The sequence below is a fragment of the Pteronotus mesoamericanus genome, unplaced genomic scaffold (genome assembly GCF_021234165.1).
Source record: "Pteronotus mesoamericanus isolate MK-2021 breed Mesoamerican mustached bat unplaced genomic scaffold, CSHL_Meso_final contig_182, whole genome shotgun sequence".
NCBI lineage: Eukaryota > Metazoa > Chordata > Mammalia > Chiroptera > Mormoopidae > Pteronotus > Pteronotus mesoamericanus.
The window spans coordinates 12,882,926-12,909,395 of NW_026555078.1; the positions used below are offsets into that span (position 1 = coordinate 12,882,926).

Consider the following 26,470-nt stretch of genomic DNA (forward strand, 5'->3'; position numbering starts at 1 on the left):
AAGCAACTGGAAGTAATCTTCTGAGATGAACTCTGTTCGTCTCTTGGTGCGCCCTCTGCTGGTGGGCTGAAAGCTTGGTGTAACAGCAACGTGATGCAGAAGATGCTGCAGTAAACTACAGTCACTTCCTCGGTCATAGAAGAAAGTTCCCAAGAATAAGGAAGAATTGTGTGTGGAACAAGGAACGTGTGGCATTGTACTGCATAATAATTCCTTTAGTCATAGTTCAAATCTCCCAGGAAAGGAAGAAGATATTGAGGAAGCAAAGAGCATCTAAGCACTCAGACAAGGCTGCTGTGTTTATGTTGGGGCTTAGATTTTAACTGACAGCTTGACAGAAGGGAGTAAGAATGATTGATTCAGTTCCTGCTGATGCATTCACTTAAATTTCTCATCTCAGCAGAACACCATGCAGTTGCAGTTTTATAAAATTTCCTGTATTTATAAGGGGACGTACATGTTCTTGAGACACAAGTCAGAAAATTTGGATCAAAAGCATGCAGCATCAACAGGAAACTTACTTAAGAATTTTTTAAATAAAGGTTTACAAAAAACATATACAGAAATTCCAAAAAAAATCACTTAATCTTCTCCTTCTTCAAAAAAATCCTATTTTTATCTACATGGGAAAAGGGAAATAAGGAAATTAAAAATTTTTAAATTAATTGATTTATTTAAAGAGAGAGAGGAAGAGAGAGAAATGTTGATTTGTTGTTCCAACCATTTATGTGTTCACTGATTGCTTCTTCTATGTGCCCGGACTGGGGATCGAACCTGCAACCTTCACATCCACAATGTTCATGTATCGGGACATTGCTCTAACCAACCGAGCTTCCCGGTCAGGGTGGGAAATTTTTAAAAAATTTAAGATTGATATACAGGTAATTCAGGTCAAGAAGGGTCTGAAATATGCAGGTATTTGAGATGGAAGTATGTTAAGCTCTGTAATCGTCCCCCAGTGCTCTGCGGAGTGGCCAGGTGATCCACACGGGCAGAAGGAAAACACATGAACATTTCCTTATCTCACACCGTTCACCTTTTTGTGTCTTTTATACACCTGTATAAGATGGGCTAGTTAGCATGTTAGTATGGAATTTATAAATAAATGTGTATGTTAGGAATACATGTTCAGAAGCTTTACTGATAGGTATATACGATGAGTTAAATCTGGAGATCACTACTCTGAAAAGCCTGGCCCATTCTAAACTCCACCGAGCAGAGCACGCATATACACTTGTAGTTAAATGTGATTATTTCCCTCGGCATCACTTTGTGAAAAGTATTTAGAAGATATGGATAGTGCACTCAGCGCTAAGGTAGCCACGGATGGGAACACAGGAAATGTCTAAGCCACAGGCTTTTAGCCTGAGCCGAATGCCCCCTATGCCATGGCCTGTCCACCTCCAAGGGGAGTCGGTTCCATTGCTGCATAGCTGTTATCAGTAGCTCATTCTCTTTTCTACTGAACCAAAATCTGCCACATGACAAGACAATTCGGAAGTACAATTTCATTGGCGGGCTAAGTTTCGCGCCCAGGGGCAACGCCAGATAGCATTTAAACATCTGAGGACAGCTCAAATCGATCCCTTCTTTCTCTGTTCCCCAGGGCCCTACTTGGGCTCTTTCAACTCTTTTCACGATGTCATGGGTTACTGTCTCCCTCTTGGCTAGTACTTGAATTTCCTTTGTCAATTCCCTTTGATTTATTTTTATTTCTAATTTAATTTTATTTTTAAAAAGATTTTATTTATTTATTTATTTTAGTGAGAGGGAAAGGGAGGGAGAAAGAGAAGGAAAGTAACATCAATGTGAGAGAATCATCAGTCATTTAAGTGGTGCCCCGAGTGGGACTGAACCCACAACCCAGGCATACGCTCAGACTGGGAATCAAATTGGTAACATTTCGTTTTGCAAGATGAAGCCCAAGAAACTAAGCCACACTGGCCAGGGCTCAACTCCCTTATAAAATGCGATCCAACTTGTGCTAAATACACGAGACTATCATTTCTCTTGATTCAATCCCATGTACTATGAATAAAATTATTATTAATATTTTTAGAAATTCCATCTGTCTCTTGGATTTTTTTGATAGTTAACTATAGCTCCTAGTGGGGTATTTTTTTCCCCATGAGCTTTGAGCTAGGACTTTTCCAATTTACTTTTACAGTTACCCCTGTAATTGTGCAATTTATTATTCAGAGCTAAATGTAGGGTTCATACTTATCTAAGTTAAATATCATCCTTCTTTTGATTTGTTGCACAGCCTGCTGAGATTATTTTTTAATCTTGCCTCATCCAATGTGTATTTATTAAGCATCCATTAAGTGCTAGTGAGTGTTTTGGGTTGTGGGGCCCTATGAAAAAATGCTAGATCCTTTCTCCTTGAGTGTCTCACATTCTAGCCAGGAAACTGGACATAAACTTTTCCATCATGAAACATGTTAATATCTGTAACTGAGGTAAAGGGCAATGAAAATGAAAAAAAAAGATTTAAAAGATTTAAATAATTGCTAACATTTTTATATTGATTTTATAATTTATGATTAACTCGCATACCTTATTTAATTCTCGAAACAATTTTGGTGGCTAATCTTCAATTTACAGGAGAACCAGAGGCTCAGAGGCTCAGAGCAGTAAAGTGACCCAGCAAATAAGAAGTACCTTTCCTTTTTTTTTTAGAAAACCAGAACTAAGTGACCCTTTCTGGTCCAACATCTATTTTCCAAGATTACCCAGAAATTCCACATAGTGACCTCAGAGATTTATGAGTGGACTGCTTTAGCTCTCTCTGGGATGGTTGGTGTGAATTAATTTAAAGCAGCTTCTCCACCAATATGTCAGCCGAACTTGGTGTGCAATACCCCTTTAAAAGTTTGAAATCTATTAATAGAACCTTAGGCTTCTATTTGTCATCTGTTGTCATCTGTTACCTTCACAGTGTACTCTGGCAGTCAGTAGATCCTTCAAATACTCTTCCTCTTTTCCTAACACAACTTTAAAATGTCCCTTTTAAGTTGAATTTTATCATCAATTTCCAGGCATTTTTTTTTTTTTTACTTCTCTTTCTCCAGTATCTGACACTAAAATCTGGAAAGAGTGGTAGGAGTAATAATAAAATGAAGCAAAATCCTTGGACCTGTCATCATTAATTGCTTTCAAATTTTGGCCTGTCTTTATGAAATTTGTTTCTTTATTTCCTCTTAGAAAACAAACTTGGGTTATTGAACATCTGGGCTAGAATTTCTGATGCCCAGAGGCTCTTGAAGTAGGTCCAAGTTCTCAAGTCTTTTTTGTAAGTAGGTAAAACCACTTGTTTGAGGAAAAAAAATTCTTTCTCCACTTAAGTAATTTTTGTCATGCGCACTGGTGAGCAGCTTTCATTGTAGGTATGAGTTACACATAGGGACAGGGAGTACCATGTTAAAAGGATGGACTCTAAAGAGTTTAAAGGTCTTTTAATTTTGAATCATAACATCAGCAGAGAAAATACAGATTTTTAAAATGCCATATACGGACTCACACATTATTCTTGATTAAGGGAGAGAAAAATCAGGACTTATTCAATCTATATTTAATCTTCTTATTCATGAATGTCACTGTTTACTTGTATTAAACATTTAACAATTATTCCCGTTCCTGGCTTCTCAAAGAAAACTGCCACCAGTTTTGTGTTTCTAGCATCAGGGTATTTCAAAAACTAACACAGTAACAGTCCCAACAGGCTAAGGGCAGGGAGGGTTGGTTGGCTACATCTTACACGCATCCTCATCCACTCTGGACTCAAATGCGAATCCTCCCAACAGGGCCTGGAACCGGCTTTCCAGGGGCCATCCAAGGGGCCAGATAACACAAAGGAAGTGCAGGGGAGTAAGTGTGGTCCATGAAAGAGGAGATGGGAGGGAGTGGTGAGTTCCTTCTGATGAACTGCCCTGAAGCCTGGGTTCTCACAGAGCCTGTTCACAGATACCTCATGCAGCTGTGCAGACGCACTTGCCACATTACCTGATGTGTTTCTCATGTCTCACATCAGCAGCCTGGGAAGGAAGCAGCAGCCCTCCCTGCCTTACTTCCCCCCCCGCCCCCCACTCACTCTCACATCAGCAAGTAGCCTCTGCCTCAGTCTTTGTCTTCTAGGGAATCCAGGATGAGATGGCTGTTGGTTAAGATTAGCCAGAACATTAGAGGTTCATTTCAATCCAGGATAATTTTGTGAAACTGCTATGTGCAAGGCACTAGGTTAGGTATTATAAGGGAAGCAAAGATGAATGTAACTCAATCCCCGACCTTAGGTGCCAATAGACTAGAAGAGAAGAAAATAATTGTATGGGCAGCATTGCTCTGAAAAAGGAATTCGGGACAGTTTGGCTCTCCTGAGAAGAATGCAAGCGAATAATCTCCGTTAAGCAGGGAACTGAGACCCCATCCACAGTGCAGTTTGTATTTATTACTCTGACTACTGCATTTAACAAGGACAGAAGAAACTCCATTTATAGTGTTTCAGGTGGAAAACAATGATGGTGGTATGAACTTTGATGGCAATAACAAGATTGTAATGGAGAGAGATTGAAGACATATTTAGATTGGTAATGATTATGGATTTGAGGTTAGGAATGAGAGAGAAGACAATATTAAGGATAATTACATGATGTCATTTTTGAAGATCTAGACAAATAGTGATCCCTTCACTGAGAGGAGCATACAGAAAGTGTTTTGACTAAGAAGATAATGAGGTTACTTCCGGAAATGCTAAATGGGTTAGGAGTCCATCGGATATCTAAAAAGACAGTTGGGTGATATAGACTAGTGCTCAGGAGAAACCTAGCTTACAGATCAGACATCGAGTTTCATTAGAATTTCATTCGGTGTGTGAATGGGAGTAGACAAGGTAGCTGGTGGAAGTGTGGCCTGAGAACAGAACCTAAAAAACAATATCAAGTAAGTATTAGGCAAAGGAAAAGAAGCTTGTAAAATAAAAGGTAAGAAGTGGAACAGAAAAGATGAAAAAAACAGTAGATGTAAGTATGTGGCAACCCCAGAGACATGCCGCCCTGGTCAGCCTCTAAGAAATATCTTTCTGTTTAGCTGTCAAGAGGGTATTTGCTGGTAGCCTCCATCTCTAGAACATTTGGGGCCTAAGTCTGAACCAAGGCCCTAATCTCCCTGGTCAACCCACAGCCAATGGCTGAGCATGGCAGGGGCACTAGAGCCTGGCTGTTATGCCCAATGGGGGGCCCCTCTAACAGGCAATCTTCACTCAAGAGCTCCCCATTGGGTTGACCAAGGCTTTGTCAGAGGTGCAGCATGGTTTGAGGCTAGCCCTTTCAATCCTCTTCCCTCCTCTTTATCTTTCACCGTTGTTAGCGCTTCCCCTCGGTGAACCCCATGCATTCCCAACTCTGTCTCAGCATTTGTCTCAGAATAACTGAACTGATACCCTCGGTACCAAAAGAGGCCCAAGAAAGCAGGAGGTAAAATGAATGACTTTCTGTCCATTGGTAATGAGGATCCCACACCGGATAGCATGTGGGAAACAGTCCCTGCACAAAGTAGCAGCCTAATTACTCAAACTTTTGCCAGTGATGGCCTGGAAGGATGGTCTGCAGAGGGAACTGCCCTGGCTTGTGCAATGATTCAGGCTCAAGAAAGTACACGTCTCTGAGCTGGGTTGGCATGGGAGGGAGAGAAGTAAAGGAAAGCAATGGTCGAGTTGTGTTACAGCTACTACAGACAGATAATGAAAAGTGGAGAGCAACTGAAAACTAAATGTGAACGAATCCCCACAGGAAGCCAGAAAAAGTCAAAGACCAAATTTAGGACTTACAGTTAAGAGTTATGCTTTTATTTATCCTTTTGTAGGAGAATGGATGAGTAAGTTGTTGTTTATCCATTTAATGAACAACTGTACAAGGATTGCTCTGCCCATGTATCAGTTTACTTGGAAGTCTGACAGCTTGGAGTAGGAACTGAGCAGGACTCTGCATACCAGATAGTAGTACAAGCACTCAGACCACATGATATGGTAGAACTTGTTGTGCTGGAGGTGTTAATAGTGGAAAATGAGGTATTGTAGTGTGGAGTTTAAGGTAAGCTTTCGCAGGAGAATCAAAATGCAGTCCCATGGAGTTCTGGAGCAAGGCCACACCATCTACAGTACAGAAAAACAGCTCTTGGTATGCTACTGGGCTACGAGGTCAAATGAGATTGAGCATTTGACCATGGAAACCAAGTGATGATGCTTCCTAAGCTACCCATCATCAGCTGAGTTCTGTACGAATGACTAAGTCATAAAACCAGGCAGACTTAGCAGCAAGTAATCAGATGGGGATTGGTACCTACAGATCAAACCTGAGCAGGACTACAGAACATGAGTAAGCTGTATGAGCAGGTAACCCAGAATCCTAAATCACCAAGATTGCAGCACCACCCCTTCCTTGGCTCACACCTGAAGCTATATGAGGCACGGCATATGAGCAGCCTAAGGAAAAAAAGCAAATCCAGAATTTGGTTAATGGACTATTCCATTTGGTATGTAGATGTTGGTTCATATTGTCCACCTAAAATGGACATCAGCTGCCTGTGGAACTAGCCTTGAAGGACAGCAACAAAGGAAAATATTCCCAATGGGTGGATTTCATGGAAAAGTATCCTGAGATAAGAATATATATATGGAAACATGAGCAAATGGATTGGCCAGCTGGTCAGTGACCTGGGAAGAAAAAGATTAGATTTTTTCAGAGAAAAAAGTCTGCACTAGAGGCATGTGGATAAAAATATGAGAGTGGGTATGAAATGTGAAGAACTCTGTAGTATGTATGAATGACTACCAGAGAGTAGTCACCAGAGAAGAAGCATTATATAGCCAAGACCAATGACTTGATTAGATGGCAGTAACCACCCTTTGTCATTGGTCAAAACCGAATTAGCATAACTGGCACATTACCAGAGTGGACATTATATGTCTATAGCATGGACCCCCACTTATCAAGGCTGATATGGCTACTCCTACCATTGAAAGGCCAACCAGTTTGCAAGAGAGATCAATGTAACACTATTACTTGAGGGGACCACATAGCCACTTTGTAGCAAGATAACCACTTTGAGTCCTTCTTTCCTGGAAGGGCCAGTGGTTTATTGTCATAGTTTTATTCTTCGTAACTGTCTAGGTTTCCTGACTCTAGAGCTTCAGCCGGCACACTATCTGGGAGATTTCAAAATGTCTGATCTAGATACATAATCTCATGGAACATAGCATCTTCCCATGAGCCTTACTTCACAGGGAAGGATATAGGGAGGGGAGCCATGGTCATGGATCCACTAGTCATGTCAAGTACCACAGCATCCAAAAGCAATTGTTTTTACAGAGCAATAAAGTAGCCTGCCAAAGGCACACCTGAAGTGCCAACTTATAGGGAATATTTCTGCCATGATAAGGTACCATCATGCAGGTTATACATTGAATCACAAGCTATTTGGATGTTATATCCTGCTAGGAAGAGTATATGGGTCTGGGAACCAAGGGGCAGAAGCACAAGTGGCCTCAGTTGCCATAATAGCCAATGACCCACTGAGAGATTTTGTGCTTCTCATCCCTACAATTCCAGGCTCTGCAGGGAGCTACAAGCTATGACTGCTACCTGAACATTTTGAACTCCTATGTCCACAGACATAAGGATAGGAGTAACTGATCCTGATCAGGAGGAAAAGGCAGGCCAGTTTTTATACACTGATGGTAGGGAGGAATATTTGTGGAATTCAGGAATCCACTTGGACATGTCAGAGTACTTGCTCAGTTGTGATGAAAATGGACAAGTCTAGCAATGCTGGCCTGAGAAGACTAAGGTCATCATAGGCTCAGACCCCTCAGAAATGAGATCTTGGATCATACCAGATACATCATCAAGGCCAGCAGAGGGGAGAGCTGAGTGTGAGGGGAATTTAGGATGGACAGTGGATGATAGCAATAGTAAGTACTAATTGTGGTGCCAAGACCAGCTGCAGCAATAGGGGGCTGCAGTCCATCCCCCTGGCCTATCTTTTATACATCTCCTCAGGGAGACAGACCCACTGAAATCCTGGGTCATCTGTTCTCAAAATGTGTAGGGAGAAATCGATCTATACAGAGCAAGGGCTGGGCTGTGGCGGACGTGGAGGTGAGCACCTAACTGGCTCAGTGGCTCAGTATCTGCCCTCATTGTGCAACAGCAGCCCTACCTCTTGTGCTGACCAGAGACCCAGTTGGAGGTATCCAGCGCTCAAGGGGTGTGATGTGGAGGAGGCGAAGGGAAGTGGTTATCACAGGCAAAATCTACCAAAGGTTCAATCTAGGAAAAGGTCTACAAATGTCCACTGGATTTTGCAACAAATGTCATTAGTGTCTTGAGCAAGAGCTTCTTCAGTTGAGTAATGGGGGTAGAAGCCAGATTGTACTAAGCTAAAGAATGAGTGGGATATTGAATTATGTTTGTTTGTTTGAGATATAATTTACATATAATAAAACTCACATTTTTAAAATGTAAAAAAAGAATGAATGGGAAGTAAAATCATCAAGAGAACAACTAAAAAGAAAATCTATGAGTGCTTAGCTGTGAAGGAAAGAGACAGGGAAGTATGGTAGATGGACTATAAGACGTGAGAACTATGGAGGGATTTTTTTTTTTTAGCAGAAAGAGACTTGAGTGTGTTTAGATAACAATGGAAAGGATCTGGGAGAGGAGAGAGAAGGAAAAGCCAAGGCAGAGTTAGGAGACCAGGGAGCACGAAGGCACGAGGAACACCCTTCACATTGTTAGAAGAGTACAGCACAGGAACAAAGGATGGGTGTAGATGCTTTTAAATTCAGAATTTAGTTGTGTCTTTTTGCTTTGTTCATTTTTATAGTCTAATTCCCTCAAAATCCCTGTATTATAAATCTGTGTCCTCCAAAATATTTGAAAGAAGCCTAAGCCTCCATATTTTTACCCTGCTGAATGAGAAAGATTGTCCCTGAATAATTAAGAACACTTTGTACATTTGAACAATTAGGTTCTTGGTTTTCCCAACAGTTCTTAGAAGTAGGGCAGAATCATCCTGTGGTTTTCATATAACAGATATAAAAGATGAGATGCAGAGATTAAGTGCCTCGCTAAAATGTTCATGACCTGTTGAAGGTCTCCTGATTTTGGATCTCCATTTCTCTTTATCACTCTTACCATATAAATAGTCCTTCTACATAGTCATCCAATTATTTCCTTATTGTGTGAGAAACTTCCATCCTCTACTTTTCACCATGACTTTTCGCTGATGGTGCTTTACCCAAGATATTTCCCCACCCTACTTAGCTGCTACTGAAAATGAAGATCTTGGATACACTATAAAAAGAAAGCACAGCACTCCCAAGTCACCCCACTTTTCCTGGTCATGAGAGACATACCTTCTGTAATAAGTACAGTAGGACATCTGTTGTCATACAGAATTGAATCAGAACCTTAACAGGTCCTTTCATGCTTCGTAGAGCACATTTCTGAGCTTTGGGATTTGTTGTTTTAGATCCCAGGGATAGAGGGTGGTTGTGAAATGGCAACTTGGTTATGCTGTATAAGAAGGCCAGCCAAGCATTAAATAGGGGCATCTGGAGAGTTTAAAAATACTAACAGGATTTTCAGCCAAAACCTGGTATAAAACAGATAAATCCTCCTTACAGATTTATGGGCCCTATTAGGATAGAGATGTCCCAGTCAGAATTTCGGCCACTTTACCCTACAAACAGTAACTCCCTAGGGATGCCTGTCTCTGGAAGAAGACAAGAAACTGTCTAAATCTTTCAAAGTTTCCCTTTGCATAATGGACAAGTGTTTGCTCTTTGTAACAAAACTTCATAGCCCTCAAGGCTCCCAGCTGCCAATGGCCCCTGCACGGAAGCTTCCTCTCTAAATTGATGTAATGATCACACCGCGGGTTAAATTGGGCCAGATCTCAGAGGTCTCAGACCCACTGCTGCATTAGTGACAATAGTTCACCTGCGATCACGGCTTTATTCTAGTTTACCAGGTATCTCACATACATACTACTAGCAATACCTCACGCGCTCCTCATCACCACTCCGTGACATGGGTATAGCAGACCTTACTGGTTTATTCATGTTGTGAGTTGAGCAAATTGAGCCTCCTACACAACAAGTTGGTAGTGAGCTAGAATTTAAACACACATTTGCCCCCAAAGCCCAAGCCCAAGCCCCAAGTGGGCTGGAAAGGAATAGCTGAGAAGTAAACTCTGGTAAACACAAGGGAAAGAAGACTCTCCTTTTCGCATTTAACCTTTTAAAAAAAATTCTTAGCAAATTTTCTTTATGGGAATATAGGTTAAATTTTTTTAATGGAGAAATAAAATAAGATATAGAAGCCAATATTATTATAAGAAACACAATTACAAATAGCATATTGTTTGAGTTCTGCACCTTCCCTATACAAAGCAAAGCCCTTTGCATAAGTATTGGCTCTTAAAAGGGTAAAAGCGTTCATGAATAATGGCTACGCATTGCTATTAAGTCACCTCTTTCTAGAACTGTTGACTAAGATAGCTATGGGATCCAGAAGGGTTACGTACATGGTGTTCCTCGGCCAACTGGCTAGGAGCACTCTTCCTCACAGACTGGGGACTCTTAAAACCTTTGACAGGGAAAGTAATTTCATGGCTCTATGTCTCTGAGAATAAGTATGGACATTTCTGGGGTTTAGATCATTATATCTAAGGTGTAAGGCTGCTCTCTACACCAGTGTAGTTAGAAATGAACCTGACTGCAAAGTCCTGAAAGTACATAAAGCTTGGCTTGTTTCCCTGTTTTCCCTTTGGGCTACATGTCTGATCACCCTCGCTCTTTCCATCTCTACAGTGCGGATGCAATGTGAGAACATCGTGCTCAGTAAAAGAAATCAGGTACAAAGGTCACATACTATATGACTCCATGTATATGAAATGGTCCGAATAGGTAAATACTATTTAGAGACAGAGACAGAAGCAAATGAGTGGCTGTCAGGGGCTATGGAGACGGGTGGACGGGGAATGACTCAGGAGTCAGTGCAGGGTCTCACTTATCTGGCAACTCTTTCATCGTCTATGCACACAAAACACAGACCGCTGGTAGAAGTCACACCCTGACCTATGGGGAACAGGGGTTGATGGATGTAATCTCCTGTTCCTCCCTCCTAGAGCAAGGGTCCTGAGATGCACGCCACCTGAATCCACAGGGGGTCCCATGGGATCAGCAGCCATTTGCTCCCAGCAGCAGCAAACTCTCCCTCCCCGCTGGCTTCATTCCCCCTTCCCGCCCTTCTGCTCCTTGGGCTCACACTCCCCAGGAGGGATTCTCACACAGGCTCTGCTAAGACATCACTGATTCTCCCTTTCACTCAGACTCCACACAGTCTGTTAGAAAATCCTGTTGGCTTTGCCTTCATTGTAAATCCAGGCTTCAACCATTTCTCATCACCTTGACTGCTATTAAGCTGGTCCAAGCCATTGCCATCTCTTACCTGATTAACAGACGGTCACCAGGATGATTCCAGTAAAATATAAATCAGTTCATGGAAATTTCTTTTTGCCTCAAAATCCTTAAAAGCTTCTTATCTTATTTAGAATATATACATATTTAATTCCTTATAATGATCTACAAAGTACAACATGATCTGTCCTATAGCTGTTCTGAGCTTACTTCCTACAAACCCCTCTGCTTCAGCCACATTTCTCTCCTTGTTACTTCTTAAACATACTTTCCTCCCATAGACTCCTGACTCTGGGTCTTTGTATTTATTCAGAATTTTCTCTCCCAGGACTGACATTCAGGTATTGCTTTTGCAGTAAGGCCTTCTCTGACCATTTAAAATGCAACTTCCAGCATCCCTTCTCCCTCTCCCTTCCTTAATTTTTCTTCATTATACTTATCACCATCTGACATTCTATGTTTTATTTTTTGGGGGGCTATTTCCCCCTGCTAGAATGTAGGATAAATAAGGTCTTTTATTCGATATCTCCAATGCCTAGAATAATACTTGTAATAGGTGATCTGTAAATATTAATTGAAAAAAAAAGAAAGAAAGGTAGAAAAGAAGAAAAACTAACTACAATAAAGTACACCTATGTAGAGGTAAGATTTCTGGTCACCTCAGATCTTTGGACCATGGCCATATGCCCAGCAATAACTGAAAAGGTTGTTGAGAAAGAAATAGAGCAGTCACAAAGCCCATTAGAGACCCTGGCACAGGACAGCCCCTCACTTACGCCCTCCCTTCCGGTCCTATTTAGCGTTCTGTACAGATCCTTTCCCCATACTTAGCCTTCTTGTTTCCCAGCTTGCAAAAGATTGAAATAACAAAATATGGAGTGACAGTAGCTGGCAATAAGAGACCATTTCAGTCCCCTCTCTGGAGCCGAGTAACTATGATAACACGTGGGTGTAGGTAAAATTAAGGTAATGGCTGCAAGATGTAAGCCAAAGGCTTCATGTATCATATAAATACGGAGATCATGTTTTTGAAAGAAAAACTGGGACACAGGGAGCTCTTTCCAGGTTCAGGAGAGGTGTGGGAAGTTTGGTTAAGATGATGATGAAATATTTGAGTTTCTAGAATATTCTGATGGTAAAAGCTTTTAAATAGGGCCACAGCAGAAGAATCCAGGGCATATTTACATGTCACTACCTGTAAGGGAAAAACATTTATAAGATGGTTTAAAAATCACAAATGCCTGCTTTGTCATTTTAAGCAAAAGATTTGTTTTGAAAATTTTTGGAATACCCTGAATGTTCTTAAGGATTAAATAGCAATCAAGCCAAGCATATCTAAATGGAACCCTTTAAAAATACAATTTGTAGCCTTGAGCAGATGGTACCATTTTTCCCATACTTAAAATTTCCTTCAATTATGTTTTGATTGCAGTAATGAAAGGCAAAAACAGTAATTAAGCATACCACCTAGTATCAGTGAAAATGGAAATAGAGTCAGTATGAAAGATTTAAGGTCAGATAAGAAGCATTAGACACTTGAAAACTTATTTTAAGCTATCTTTAAGTGATTTTAGTGATCTTCTCATGAAGAGCCTATTCAAAGGCTGAGTGTGAGGTGTAACAGGATTATACTGTAGTCCAGAGAAAAAAATGCCACATTCAAAGTTTGGAAAATTTTATGTATTTTAAAAAATATGTTTGAGTGTTCTTTGTAATAATTTTTTTTTTAATGGGAAGGGACTCGTTAAAGAATATGTAGGACCCCAAGAACATGAACAACAGTGTGGATTTGACTGTGGGAGTGGGAGGTGGGATGGGTGGAGGAAGAAAAGGAGGAAAATTGGAATAATTGGAATAAAATAACAATAAAATTATTAAAAAATAAAAAAATAAAAATTGAGTTATAATTAACACCAAATATACACTTGTCAAACAAAAAACCCAAATTATTTCAAAACAGAATGTCTTGACTTTTTGTGGGAGCCAAGGACACCTCTGAAAATCCGAAGAAGGTTATTGATTCTCTCAGCAGTACACCGATGTGCTTGCATACAAAATTTCACTTCAGGAAGCCCATGAACCTCTGGTTAATACATCTTAATCTGAAGGGTAATAAACATACTTTCTACAACAAGGAAATATTAAAATAATCAAGTAGACCAATTCAAGTTAACAACTTCTCAGCTCTGGAGGGGAAAAATACTTTTTAAATTAATTGATAAATCCAGATAAAATTCATTGATTTAACAATATGTTTTAAGTATTTGGAATATTTTCTATGTGTACTGCTTTATCAGAGCTGATACAAGACAGTAGACTCCAGGGCTTGTTTGCACAGGTGAAATATGTAGATGGCGTGGCCCCTGCAGAGCAGGTCTGACTGCCGGGCTGGGCTCGGGAGTGCACGCAGCACTGCCTCTAACCGCATCCTCCTTCTCTGGCCCCCTCCCATGCCTGCCTCTGTGTGTGTTAGAAGCCGTTAACAGTAGTAAAGCCTTTTTGTGCATAAAAGCTGCCCTCACAGATGTCAGAATTCACCCTGGCATGCAGTGTATTGTGAAGAAGGCAGTAGCAAATTCTGTTGCCCATCAATTTCTTCATCACAAGTGAATCAATCAGACCTGTTCACTGTTCAGGTTGTAATTCTCCAAAGCTCTTCACGTGAGCAGTTCCATTCCCTCAACACCACTGCCCCCTGTCCTCCTCCAACCCCTACCTCCCACCCCACGAAACTCCTTACACCCAGCTCCTACTGCTTCATGATGTAGCTCAAGCCTTTCCTGAACACCAGTTCCAGTCAGTTTCCCAACCCCTCACCACCAAATAAACTCTCAGCACACTTACACAATTATAATTGTGTTCATGTGATTATCTGGTTAATATTCAGTCTCCATGCTAGACTGTAAGATCCCTGGGGACAGGGACATGTTGGTGTCTTTCACCAAATCCAGAGCTGAGCACAGTGTCTGGCATATAGCCAGTGCTTAATTAACATCTACAGAATGAAGAAAGGGATAAGCAATGTTGAGAGTACATAGACCCTCTTTGGGGCAATTCCCCATTGTGTGTAATATTAGAAAGACCCAGTTCTGCATCTCCTGCTACAGGCACCAAAAGTGGGAGGAGAGACCTCCTCCCCCTCTCTACCCCCAGCAGCTAGGACACAGCAGGTAACATGTGTCAAACAATCGGATGCTCTCGTCCAGGGTATTACTCTCTAGCTAGAGATTCAAAGAGGCAGGGACAGTTGAGAAATTATTGATGGCAGTGCATAGGTCTTTCAGCAGCTATGCAAGTGGGAGCCCAACACCACAGATGTCCAGGGGCTGTGGCTGAGTGCTGTCCGTGGAGTTGCTCCACCCAGATGGTTGGCTGTGGCTCCAACCTCCTGTCTGCCCTGGGCCCTGGCTTATTTTCAAAGCCTGGCTCTACAATGACTCTGTAAGTTACATGTTATTCTTTCAAAACATTTCTTTCCTCCTTAAGCTAGATAGACTGGGTTTTCTGTTACTTACCATCAAAAACCTTCACACACACACACACACACACACACACACACACACACAAAATGAAAAAGAAATTATGGAGCCTGGAAGCATAAAGGGAATCCACCTTTAGAAGACACAAACAGTTCGGATAGCATGTGGGTACTGAAGCAGAGGGTTTCTCTTGAAGTTGAAAACCAAGTGTTACTCAGGTTATGACCACTGATTGTGACATGTGGAACACATGTGACTTGGAGATACATGAGACTATTTTAGGTGGAATGCCCAGACAGCATTAAATAACACTGAACACCACAGTGAGAAAGTGATTCCCTTTTCCAATGTCTTTCAATCCTTCTGATACCACCAAGGACACTGTGCTGGATTGATATCTCTTTAATATTTCTAGAACACTTATTAGTCTTCCTTTTTTTAACAAAGAGAAGGTGCTCAGAGCATTCTGAGACAATAGTCTTGAGCTAGAGTATAATTACATTTGTGCTTTCATCATATTTAGTTTTCTGGTTACCTCCTATTTATAGCAAGTCATGCTAATTTTCCATTTATAGTTGTGATAGAACTTTCTAAATAAATTTCAGTTAAAGAAGCGAATCAACTTAAAGATACTGAACACATAAAAAACAGGATAGGTGGAACATGGCAAAAATCCTGAAGATAACAAGTGATTGTTTTCATATTAGAAAACACTGGGATAGTCCATCCATTGGAGTCACAGATGCAGCATGTAAATGACTAAAAACTAAAGACCAGAACCTGAAAACAACAGCAGCCACATCACCTCCTTTAGACACATTTCTGAGGCCCGCAAGTGTGTGATGAACAAATCAGTGCTGCACTGAAGCCCTAGACCCCAGACAACAGGGCTTGGAGTGCGAGTAGTAGAAAGAGTGGGGGTGGTGATTATAGATTATACATTGTCATCGTCATGAAACTAAAAGCAGGTAGGTTGAAAGGGCAGGCATGATAAGGCAGCACTTTGAGGAAGAGTCCACACAAATCCAGAATGGCTGTCGAACCCTATCCGCCTCCCCATTCGGAGAAGGGATGGTCCAATTGTGCACACAGGCAGCCAATGGCAACACGCTGATTAAGAGTGATGGGTCAGGCTTGCTATCCTTGGTTTTGATGTGATATGATCTATAATTATAAACCCAAATTTAAATTTTTTATAAAAATTTATACAAGCATTTATTTACTTTTATTTTTTAAAATTCTAGTTATTTATTTTTAGAGAGGGGAAGGGAGGGAGAAAGAGAGGGAGAGAAACATCAATGTGTGGTTGCATTTTGCTTGCCCCCTTGCTGGGGACCTGGCCTGCAACCCAGGCACATGCCCTACATTGGGAATCGAACCGGTGACCCTTTAGTTCACAGGCTGGTGCTCAGTCCCCACCACACCAGCTAGGGCTATATTTTAAATTTTATTTTGCTTGCTTCATATACAGTCCCTTAAATTAGTAAATCTCAATTGAAAGGAGCAAATTTTTTCAAACTATCTGTATATCAAAGATTGTAGAATACTCCATGGGGCAAGGGGGGCAGGAGTAGGGATAGCGACTCCCGGTCTCCAGCACCTAGTTAGAACCACTGTTGTAATGAGAGTGTATCAGGCCCCTCTGAGCAGGGAAAGTGGAGAAATAGATTCAGGACCATTGTTTCAGTGAGAGCCACAAACAAGGTAGCTCTCTCCCACCCGCCCACCAGGCAGGTGTCTGGGTGGTGCAGAAAGAGACAGTCTCTTTACCTCTCAGGATCATACTATATGGGTAGAAGACAAGGCTTGGGAAAAATTGGTCTCAGCACCATAATAATTTGTCAATCAGCCAGGCAATAGTTCCACAACATCTGAATTCAGAAAAGCAGTTACCACCCAGCACAAGTTTTTAATGACAAAGATCTTATTTGTTTCAGCAGGGAATGCCTTCTATAACACAGATATAGTCTTTCTTTTCCTCCTTCCCTCCTATTGCTCTCTTTCTTTTTCCCCCTGTTCTTTCCTCTAACCTAACCTCCTAACCTCCTGTTTCCTGAGTTCTTGCATATTTCTTGAGCCAACATCCCCCAAGGTTATTTGTGAATTATCGGACACCAATTAGTTTTCAATCTTCTTTCTCCAAAGCCTCATGACAATACTGGAGAGAAGCTCACAGGGGGAGACCCACTGTCATCTGAGAGCGGCGTTCTAAGGCTGAAGCACAGTGATATTTCAAACCTGGCATCTCCATTTACAAATTTTGAGACATTGAGCAAATTGCATCATTTTTGTTATTCCTCAGTTTTTTACATTTATAAAATGAGAATAATAAAATCATCTACTCAATTATATTTTGGGAGGATTCAATGGGTTGAGTTTATGTAAAGGGCTGAGAACAGTAATAAACACAGTGTAACAATATAGCTTTATATCTATGAGTTATTGCATAAAGTTTCCTTTAACAAAAGAGTCCTACTGCCCCCCCCCCCAAGTTTTGAAAATCACTTTGCTACTGTCGTAGATGGTTGTGGTCATTGTTTAAGTTAGCATACCATCTTACCCATACTTTTTCTCTTCCCTATCTCAGAATAACCTCATTCTTCAAAATGGTCCCCAACCCCAAACTGTTTGAAGGTCAGATTCTCCTTGCACCTGTCTCCATCCAGTTCTTAGCCTTTGTGACTCAGTGGATTCCCTCTTTAGCATCACAGACATCGGAAAGCACCTAACTAAACCCTCTGTTTTACTCAGAAGGAAACTTGGATTTTCCAAAATAAATTATCTTGACCTCATTTCACAGTTAGTGAGAAAGGGATGAAGAGCATGTAGGTTTCCCGACTCCTACACCATTGCTCTTTCTCTCACCTCACGCTTTCTCCTCATCATTTGGTGGAATGAACCAGATGACTCCCACTTCCCTTCCACTGTCAGAGCCTCATTTCTCTTCAGTGACTTAAGTCTCTGAAGAAGTGATATCTCTGGCCTTCTTTATTCCCACATTGAATAATGAGACTAGCATATTTAGTCATTCATTCATTCACTTAAGTTTTTTTTTGAACATCACAGCAGTTCGAGGATTGAATGACAGGGTTTCTGTGTTAGCAGAGCTCATGTCCTGCTTGGGCAGGCATGCAAAGAAGTACATTACAGAAAGGCACCCATGTGTAAGGGCTAGGGTAGGGTTCCTGCACAGAATGTTAGGGGGTGGGAGCTCACCCAGCCCAGGGGTCAGGGGTCAGGAGAGGTTCCTGAAGGAACTGACCCCTAATCTGCATCTTGAAGTAGGCATTAGCCAGGTGAAGACAGGGCAATCATTGCTTCAAGTGGGAGGTGGGAGGGAGAGAATGTGGGTAGGAAGGCAAAGACAGTTGTGAGAGCACAGAACTTGGAGGAAAGTGCCAGAAGTTCTGCTAAGTGGGAGTGGGAAGTCAAAGAGATTAGGAACCATAAGGCTTGAGAGAAAGACTGGACTCTTAAAGGATCTTATAAGTCATACATAAGTTTGATCCCGGAGACCATGAAGAGTCAACGCAGGGGTTTAATCCAAAGTAAAGAAATATTTTATTCTGTGTTTGGAACATGAAAATTAAGCCATATCTGGAGGGTAAGACACTAATTAATCCAAGAGAGATAAGAAACTGAGGTATTGTAGAACATAGAAATCTACATACCCCTAAGAAACGTTAATCACTTAACAAATTATTTTTTCTTTCTGTTCTGTTTTTAACCACTTCCCTCCCACCTTGATTTTGTCTGCAATCATCCTTTCAATGGTCATTGATTTAAGTGTCTGTTAAGGAACAGACACATATGAAAATATGCTTTCAGTTTGGTAGCTTTCTTAAGTAATTTTTTTCAGTTATAGTTGGCATACAATATTATATTAGTTTCAGGTGTACAACATAGTGATTAGACATTTATGAAGTGATCAGCCCCAATAAGCCTAGTAACCATCTGACAATTTTTGGTAACACTTAATATGCAGATAAAATGTAATTTATGAAATGTCATCTCTTTATCCCTCACCATGCCTGTCTCAAAGGAAATTTCATATGTCAGTGGACAGGTCACATTTGAGAAAATAACTCAGATACTTCATACAAAGTTACTTCATAGAAAGTATAGAGGGTATATTTTAAAAAGAATCCCTGATTAAATTTTTGTCAACTATTTGATGAATAGCAGACCAGCTAAGATGATTTCCCATCTACAAAGACTAAAAGGAGAAATACATGTTTTACAGTTTTTACTACCTAAGATTAAAAAATCAGTTCTTGAATTGCTATTAGTCTTATTAATATCAGAGGTAAAACTAAGATTCAGCCTGAGTGAGACAAAACACAGAATAGCTCTTTAAAAGGAAAAACCCTCACTTTCATCTTGTAACAAAGTTTTGTTACCTTTTTCTGTGTTATTAATAACGATGGTGCCAGCAATCCTAAATTTTTAGGATTGCGTTTTTTCTGCATTGCACGCACGCACGCACGCACGCACGCACGCACGCACACACACGCACACGGCACACAGACCCCTCTGGCCTATTCTCCAGTTCTTTTTGTGTACTTCCGTCCAATTTTCCAGTTGCCCTTGGCCTCTAGGACCTACCCTCTCCTCTCCCAGGTACTCACAGAGTCTGCGTACTGGGTGGTAGGCTGGGGATGCGGTGGATATCCTTGCAGGTGACTCTGAAGTTGTCCTCCTGGTGGCACTCACAGGGCTGAGAAAGACACACTTTTCCCCCCAAGCTCCTGGGCAGGGCGAGAAGCAGCACTAGCTGCAGTAGGGGCATCGGCCTCATTTTCCACGGGTCCAAGTCTATTTCTTCATCCTCCACTACCGTCTCATTCTCAGCCCTCTGCGTTTCGGGTTCCCCAGGCTGAAGGAGAGAGACAAGGGTGGGGGAAGACTCGTTGGGGTTGTGACTTCAGCACCAAAGAGGAGGCTGGAGAGGGGAAAGGAGAGGCTCTCAAGTGTTCTGTTTCCCTAGGCAACTCTCCTCGCAAACAAGCCTATTGGTTTTACTCTCCTAGCCTGAAGCCACGCAGCCCGCTCCCTCTGTTCCCTGACACTTAACACCAGTCCTGGCTGCCCCCACCCCGCTCACCCACCAGCCCCTGCATTCCTCCCATTAGTTCTTTCCCAAGCCTAGTTTAGAAGGCCCCTCCTTTCCTTGTCTCTGCATCCAATGGGCCCCTTTCCCCGTGGGTAGACTCTGAAAGGCGCTGCCTGCCAGGATCGTGCCCCCTCCCTTCCCACACGCACTCCCTCTCTCCAGGGCAAGTCCCCGCGGAATGGACCGTTCAGGACAGACTGGGGTCAAGCTGCTTCTGGGCTAAGGTGCCTCTACAGACGCCAGCCAAAGCCAGGGCGCAACACTCCTGTCGGATCCTCACTGCTCCCAAACTTCACCGCAAACCCGCTCTGCGCAGAAATCGCCGCCGCGAGGAGTCACCTGGCGGCGTCCAGCTCCCGCTGCAGAGAGCGGGCCGACTGCGCGGGGCGGGTCGGAACCTAGGCTCTGGAGTCACCTGCTGGGGAGAACTGGGAATGGCAGGGACAGTTCTGGCGCCTTGGGGGGACTCTGAATCCAGCTTTGCGATATCGATTGGCAGCCTGCAGCCAAATCCTGGCCTGCCCAAGAATTTTATTGAGCCATATACCACCCCTCCCCCCCAGGAAAGAAAAGAAGAAAGCAAAAGAATACTTCAGTGGTACACTATCACCTCCTTACCATTCTTCTCATAGTAGCCAAAAAATAATAATTTAAAAAGTAAATCATATTGTGCCAACTTCCTTCTTAGATGCCTTCAGTTGCTTACTAATTCATCTTAGGATACAAAGAACATCAGTTCCTCACATATTGCATGATTCCATTTATATGAATTTCTGGGACAGGCGGGGAGAACTATGGTGATGGAAATGAGAAGAATGTTCAGGGGAGACTGATTAGAAAAAGACAGGAGAGGACTCACTGGCATTATGGAAAAGTTCTATATTTTATTTAGACTGGAGATAAGCAAATGCATACTTTTGTCAACATTCACTGAATTGTATGCTTAAACTGTGTATATTTAAATGTTTTCAGTGGCTTATTCATAATTACCCAAAACTGGAAACAATCCAAGTGTTCCTTGACTAAGCAATGGATAAACAAACAATAAACAAACATCCATGCGGTAGAATACTATTCTTCCATAAAAAAGAAATAAACTTAAAAAAATAAAATTACGTATAAAAATTTTAACCTGACCAATAAGGTGCTGCTACAGGGGCTGGACAGCTTTTCTTGTAAAGAATCAGACTGTAAGTACCTTGGGCTTTGTGGGCCACATATCATCTCTGTTGTGTCTCTTTTTTTATACAAACCCCATACAAATAGAAGTCATTCTTAGCTTGTAGTCTGTACCAAAATAGGCCATGGGCAGAATTTGACCTGGAAGCCAAAGTCTGCTGATTTTTGACCATCAAGATCCAGCCCTTACTTGTCTGTACAATCTCATTTCACAAAATGCTCCTGTTCTCTGCTTTTAGTTACTTTGCTGGACCTGGAACAAGACAAGTTCATTATCACCTCTGGGCCTTCGCTGTGGCTGAATTCTACGCCTGGAACAATCTGTGCCCAGATTTTTACATTTCCAAGTCTCAGTTTCAATATCACTTCCTCAGAAAGATTTTCCCTTAAAATCTTTTCTAAAGTAATGGTGCTCCATCATGTCTCCTGTTTCACTATCTCCAAACCACTTATCACTGATTATTATTATTGATGACTTTATTTATTTATTGCCTATCTCTTGCTGCTCTCCCATCCCTATCAAAATATACGCTCCATGAAAACAGAAACCCTGCTAATTTTTTTGTCACTGTATTCCTAACACTAAGAAAAATGCCTAGCTCAGAGTTAGTAAAGAGTCAATATTGAATGCACATGTTTGCAAAGCATATATAAGTTATTTGCTGCAGCATGATCAATAATCCCCCAAAACAGACTTAAAACATTTATTTTCTTGGAGTTTCTGTGGAACAACTTGGGAGTAGCTTAACTGGATGCCGCTGGTCCAGGGCCTGTGTGTTCTAAACAAAATGACAGCGAGGACCACAGTTATCTGATAGCCTGGTTGCAATCTCACTAAGTTCCCTTACTCCAGTAGCTGGTTTGTAGTTTCCATCAATTATCTACGAATTGAGTTGTCTAAGAATGGACACTTTTACTTTTTTCCTTTCTAATCTAGGTGCTTTTCATTTCTTTTTCTTATCTGATTGCACAGGTTAGAACCTCCAGAGAAGTTTGGAAAAAAGAGTAAAGGCAGACATATTCACCTTACTCATAATCATAATCAGAGGGGCAATAATTTTTCATCATTAAATGTGATGTTACCTATACAGTTTCCATAAGTGCCTTCCATCAGGTTGAGAAGACTTCCTTCTATTTCTCATTTGTTTAGAGTTCTTAATCAGGAATGGGTATTAGGTAAAATGCTTTTTCTACATCTGTTGAGATGAGTCAACATTCTTCTTTTTCAGTTTGTTCATGTGGTAAATCATAGTGACTGATTTTTGAATGTTAAATCCATCTTGCATCCCAGGGACAAATACCACTGGAAAATAACATATTAAGTTATTTAAAAAATGTATTCTTAGATTAGATTTGCTAAAATTTTGTTTAGAAGTTTTGCACAGATATTCATAAGGAATAACGGTCTGTAATTTTCTTTTTTGTAGGTTTTTTTTTTCAGTTTTTGTATCAGGATAATTCTGTCACCATAGAATGGCTTAGGGAATATTCCTTCCTCTTTGGATATTTATGAGTTGGTATAAGAATCAATATCATTTTTTTCATATTTGCTAGAATTCACCAGTGAAACTTTGTGAACCTTGAGGTTTACTTGTTGAAAGGTTTTTAACTACAAATTCGATTTCAAAAAATAGATGCAGGAATATTTATTGTAGCCCCTTTTGGTCTTTATATTTAAAGTGCATTTCTTACAAATTAGCATAGAGTTGGGTTATGCTGACGATATTTGCCTTTTATTTGGATTGCATAGATCATGTACATTTGGTTTCATTATTAACATTAGTTTAAGTTCATAACCTTGATACTAGTTTTCTATTTGTTCCACCTATTTTTTTGATGCATTTTCCCCCATTATTCAAACCTTCTTGGTAAATTCAGGAATTTTTGTCTCATTTCACCTTCTTTGTTGACTCTTTGCTATAACCCTTTGGTTATTTTAGTGGTTGCTTCAAGGTTTATGGTTTACACATTTAAGTTATGAGAGTCTATCTTCAGTTGATATTACACTACTTTATGTGTGGTTTAAGAACTCTGCAACAGTATTACTTCCATTTCTCCTCATCTTTGTGCTTCTGCTGCTATACATTTTGTGTATTCATAAGTTATAAACCCTATGATACATTGTTATCTTTGTTAAGATAGTGAGTTATCTTTTAAAGAAATTTAAATCATAAGATTAATATATTTTTCACTTAATTACCCTTTCTTGTGTTCTTCATTCCTTAATATAGATCCATATTTTCCACTGACATCACTTTACTTTCACTTGAAAAACTTTCATTAACATTTCTTGTAGTACAAAACTGCTACTTATGTGTTATTCCATTGTTTTTGTATCTGAACAAGTATTAATTTTGCTTTCATTTTTAAAGGATATCATTGCTATGTACAGAATTATAGATTGAAAGTGTTTTTCCTTTCAGTACTTAAAAAATATTGCTCCATTATCTCGTTACTTGTATTGTCTCCAAGGATAAATATTCTATCATAATTTTCTTTTTTCTATTGTAACATGATTTGTTTCTCCCTCAGGATGCTTTTAAGGCTTTAGTTATCTCTGATTGAAAGTAATTTGACTATCATATGCCTTGACTTACTCTTCTTCATATTTCTTATGCAGTATTTTGAGGTTCTTGAATTTTTCCTTTTTTTGTTTTTTATCATTATTAGAACCATTTCAGCCATTATTTCTCCATATATTTTTTATGTTCCCTTATCTCTCTCTCTACTCTTTTTGGGTATTCCAATTATTACACTTATATTAGGCTGACTGGAATTGTCTTACAAAAAGCTCACTGATGCTTTTTTTATGAAAAAATTCTTTCTGTTTTTCATTTTGTACAGTTTCTTTTGCTATATCTTCAAACCCAGTATTCATTTTTTTCTGAAACAGTTCATCTGTCAGTAATTCCATCAATATATTTTTTATGTCAGGTGAAGTGTTCACATCTAGAAGTTCACTTCGGGCCTTTTTCATGTTTTCTCTCTCTCTATGTAACTTTTGACGTCTGACACGCTTCTGTTGTCTGCATTAGTTTCCTAGGGCTGCTGTAGCAAAGTACCACATACAAAGCAACAGAAATTAATCCAGTCACAATTTGGGAGGCTAGAAGTTCAAAATTAAGGTGTCGGCAGGGCGACACTCCCTGCGAAGGCTGTGGGGGAGTTTCCTTCCTTGCCTCTTCCAGCTTCTGATGGTCGCCAGCAGTCCTTGGTGTTCCCTGGCTTGCATCACCCCAGTCTTCCCCCCTCTGTCATCACAAGATATTGTCTCTGCATGTCTTTGTGTCTTAAGTTCCCTCTTCCTATAAAACACCAGTCACTGGATTAGGGCTCATCCTACTTCAGTCTGACCTCAATTTAACTTGAACATTTGCAAAGACCCTGTTTCCACGTAAGGACACATCACAAGTATTGGATTTAGAACTTCAAGATATATTTTGGGGGGACACAATTCAACCCCTCACAATGTCCTTGTTTGGTAATTCTAACATCTTTATCAGTTCAGGTAAGTTTGGGCTGGCTAATTTTTCTCCTTAAAATGAGTTGCATTTTTCTTCTTTCACGCCTGATAATCTTTACTAGGATTAGAGATATTGTAAATTTTACCTCTTTGGTACTGGATTACTTGTTTTCATAGAAATATTCTTGAGATTTGTTATCAGATACGGTTAAATCACTTGGAAACCGTTTGATATTTTTGGGTCTTGCTTTCAAGGCTTGTGAGTGGGGCCAGAGTAGCATTTAATTTGGCACTAATTATTCCCCCCTCCTGAGGCAGGACTCTTCTGAGTGCTCTGCATAATACTCCATGAATGAAGTGTTTCCATCTGGCTGGTCGGAATAATCACTATTCCTGGTGCTGTGTGAGCGAAGGGCACTTTTCCTCCAATCTTGTTAGATGCTTCTTTCTCCAGCCTCAGTTTCTTCACATACTCTGCTGAATACTCCAAGGAGACCCTTCATAGTTCTTTGGAGTATTCTCTTTATGTAGCTCTTTTTCCTGAATTGGTTTGTCCAGCTACATTGGTCTTCCCAAACTCTCATTATGTCTTCTCAATTCAAAACACCCACTGAGCTCTGCCTGGGTTCCTTCCCCTTGAGTCATGGTCTGGAAATTCTCTCAAGATGGGAAGTTGTGGGGATCATGAGGCTTACATTTTTTTGTTTTCTGTCCTTTAGGGATCACTCTCCTTTATCTGGTGTCTCTTGTCTTTAAAAGCATTGTTTCATATATTTTGCCTGTTTTTCTTTTTAAAAATTCTGGTGGGAGGGAAAATCTGCTCTCTGCTTCTATGCTAGTCCATCTTTGCTGGACACATAAGTGGCATGCCAAAATCTGTAACATTTTAATCATGAAATTGGCTTAGTGGTTATCATAATGTAGGTAAAATCGCCTACGTCTACCAGTTGCAATTCAGGAAAGTGGATCAAGCCTTCAGGATAACCATGTTCTAATAACCTCCTCAACAAATTGCTATGATGATCAGTAAGGCAACTTTCTTTCTTTAGCATAACTTTTAAACTGGGGCAAATAAACATGAGAAGATGCATCAGTTTAAAAGTGTTTGCACTCAGATCCATTAAACACAAAAAATGCTTTTAAAGATAACAGATAAATGAGAACAGCTAAGAACATTACATTTTCTTCCTCCTTGAAGAATCATTAGCATGGTCCAGATATCAGAAAGTAGCATTTAGCAATGAATTCCTCTGTTTCCCCCCCGCCCCCCGAAAATACCTATTAATGTAGAGCTTAGGCTATATGACTTAGCTACAAAAATGTTTTCTAGTTTTAAGTTTGTACATTAATAGTTATTCATTTTGACCTAAATGCAAACAAATTGCTGTGTTTTATATTTGTGAAGCTCTTGACAGTGACAAATACTTACAATTAGTAACTATGTAGCAGAAAAGAATATTATGGGATCAATGGTGCATAATGAATGGCTGAAGGTGATTCTTTGAGCAGCAGGCAATACCATCTTTGCAATATTTTGTTTCTTATTTTGACTTTTCTAGATTTGCAGTTAGCTTGAAAGGATGATGCAAGAGGAGTCAAAAGCATGTAGGATGGTTTTGTGCTGGTGTAAACAGAGTGGCTTTCACTACTCTCTTGGTTCAGAGAGAATTTTGGGTAGTTTCCATTAGGATGTTGGGGATTTCTCTTTAACCTTACGCATAGCATCCACACTTTGGTGCTCTATCTTCCTTCTTACTACT

General features: G+C 40.5%; 1 protein-coding gene across 1 annotated transcript in view; it reads right to left on the minus strand.

Moving 5' to 3' along the window:
- The window catches only part of TSHR (thyroid stimulating hormone receptor), a 91,086-nt gene extending 71,220 nt beyond the window's left edge, over positions 1-19,866 (minus strand). Inside the window, exon 1 of the mRNA XM_054566986.1 lies at positions 19,584-19,866. Within this exon, the coding sequence (XP_054422961.1) occupies positions 19,584-19,753 (170 nt within the window). The 5' untranslated portion in view covers positions 19,754-19,866. The remainder of the gene's footprint in view (positions 1-19,583) is intronic.
- Positions 19,867-26,470: the final 6,604 nt, after the last annotated feature.